Below are 2,256 nucleotides of genomic sequence, written 5' to 3' on the forward strand. Positions count from 1 at the left end.
GCTGGGAGGGAAGGGTGGCAGGGGAAGGGATGGAGAGGTGGTGGAAGGATTGCATTAAAAGGCCTCTGGAGTGTATACCTCTGCATCTTTTAAAGATCATATACCTGAAGTGAATATCACCGAAATAAAATAAGGGGTGGGGGGGATAATTCAGATGCTGCCTTTTTTCCTGTTTTGTTTTGAAGGGGTCAAGGGGAAAAAAACAAAACCGAAAGTTTAAAAAAAAAAAAAAAGAAAGAAAAAAGAGATTAAAAAACAAAAAAAAAAAAAGAATTCCATGTCTCAAACCACCAAGGATTTTACAAGGCCACAATGAAATTTGCGGATATGTCTGTACAAATCCCCAGACTGCGTGAACCGTCTCTCGCACCACTTGCACCCGTGGGGTTTCTCCCTGGTGTGCACGACTGCATGGCGGCTGAGGTTGTGGGAATACTGGAAGCTCTTTCCGCACTGGCCGCAGGTGTAGGGCTTCTCCCCAGAGTGAGTCCTCTCGTGCCTCTTTAACGTGTACATGCAAGAAAAAGTCTTTCCACAGAGGGTACAAGTGGGGACCGACCCGTCGGGGGACAGGCGGGTCCGGGAGCCGTCCTTGTCGCGGAAGTGAGAGCTCAGGTGCAGCTGAAGGATGTGCGGGCTCGGGAACACCTTGCTACAGAGGGGGCAAATGCAGATATGCCCGGGAGGCACAAGGACACCCGCGGAGATGTCCGACGAATCCATGTCATCCTCACTCTCATCTCGCTCTTGATCTATATCCTCCTCTCGGGCATGAGAGCTGCCATTCCCCGCGAACATGTGTCCTAACCCTGTCACCAGGCTTTTGGCTGAATTCCCAAAATGCTGACTCTCCGGACTCCTGGCTTCACCATCCTCCTGATCTGACAGCAAGTCTTGTTCATCCTTAACAAGTGGCTCGGTACCCTGCTGCTGGCTGTCGGAAGCCAGCTGTCCAAAGACATAGGAGGGGTGTAAGGAATCTCTCCCCAGCACAGGCTTGAAAGACAAATCCAGCGCACAGTCCACATCACTTGAAGCCAGGGGATAGTTAACAGACCTTTGGGACAAAGGTCCTGTGGAACTATTGACATTAGCCTTTGTTTTTCCAGCTGCTGTGGCGCACGGTTCTGCCTCTGTCGGCACAGAGCTGACACTTATATGATCAGAGGACCAGGCGGGGTGACTGCTGACCTTTTCTTTGCCTGCTGCTCTCTCGTATTCTGCAACGCTGAATTTTTGTTTGTTTCCTGGGTCAAACTCGTGGACCAGGGGCACTCCAGCATCTAGAAAATGCTCCGCTTTCTCCAAACCAGCCGCCTCATCATTAATCTTCTCTTCCGAACATAATTCTTTATCTTTCAACTTGCCCTTGCAGACTTTCACAATGTCATACATGTGAAGGTAGCTAGCCGCAGCCAGCACATCTTCCACCGGGAGACTGTTGAATTCCAGCTTTCCCTCGTACATGAATTCGAGCAGCAGGCTGAAGGCTGGGGCTGTGACAATGTCACTGTTCAGATGCACAATATCCCTTTTGTCTAACTGGTCCCTGTAGAAAAGATGGAAGTACATACTGCAAGAAGCGAGAACGGCTCTGTGAGCTCTGAATTGAGCTTCTCCAACTAAAACAGTACAGTCACACAGGAAGCCCTGGTGACGCTGCTGACTCAGACACTGCAGCAACTGGCGGCTATGGTCTGGAAACTCCATTCTTCCTTCATAACCTGTTCAAAACAGGAAAAACTTGAATGCTACTGTAAACTAAAGCCTCCTAGCAGCTGTAACAAACAGATCGGCTTTTTGGTAACACAAGCCAAAGAAACAGCCTTGGAGATAACGTTTACTGTTAATTGTCTGTAATAGTTTTATTAAGGGGGTGGGGGGGAACCAACACAACATGCTTCTCATCCTTTCGCACCTGCTCCGAACAGGAAAAACTTGATTGTAAGTAAACAAAAGCTAGTAAAGCAGCAGCCCCTCCAACCTTTGTTTCTCCCACTAAGCATTTCAATAAAATTAAGAGCAGGAAAGCGCAAACATAGAGAGAGAAAGAAATCCACCATAAACTCCCAGGCTGTCCTTCCAGCAATGCTAACTCGGGGCATCTTTTAATAAAGCTTATTACCCACGTCACGCACATACACACACGCACATTTAAACTTTAGCTTCTATCGTTATGCACCGAATCACAACAAAACGGTCGCGGCCGGCACCGGGGAAGTGGCGTGTTGGCGGCTGGGGGGTGTGCGGGGTGCA

The 2,256-nt window shown here is 48.9% G+C and overlaps 1 protein-coding gene across 1 annotated transcript; it reads right to left on the reverse strand.

The window, feature by feature from the left end:
• Positions 1-282: 282 nt before the first annotated feature.
• Positions 283-1,716, reverse strand: LOC104399115 (zinc finger and BTB domain-containing protein 18.2-like). Its single transcript, XM_010014075.1, has one exon. The coding sequence runs from the start codon at positions 1,708-1,710 to the stop codon at positions 283-285; it is 1,428 nt and encodes a 475-aa protein (XP_010012377.1). The 5' UTR covers positions 1,711-1,716.
• Positions 1,717-2,256: the final 540 nt, after the last annotated feature.

This window comes from Nestor notabilis, unplaced genomic scaffold (assembly GCF_000696875.1).
Source record: "Nestor notabilis isolate BGI_N333 unplaced genomic scaffold, ASM69687v1 scaffold32164, whole genome shotgun sequence".
NCBI classification, from domain to species: Eukaryota; Metazoa; Chordata; class Aves; order Psittaciformes; family Psittacidae; genus Nestor; species Nestor notabilis.

Bases quoted from the DNA above. Each gene is read 5' to 3' on its own strand.
- LOC104399115 (XM_010014075.1), bottom strand. From the start codon at position 1,710: ATGGAGTTTCCAGACCATAGCCGCCAGTTGCTGCAGTGTCTGAGTCAG.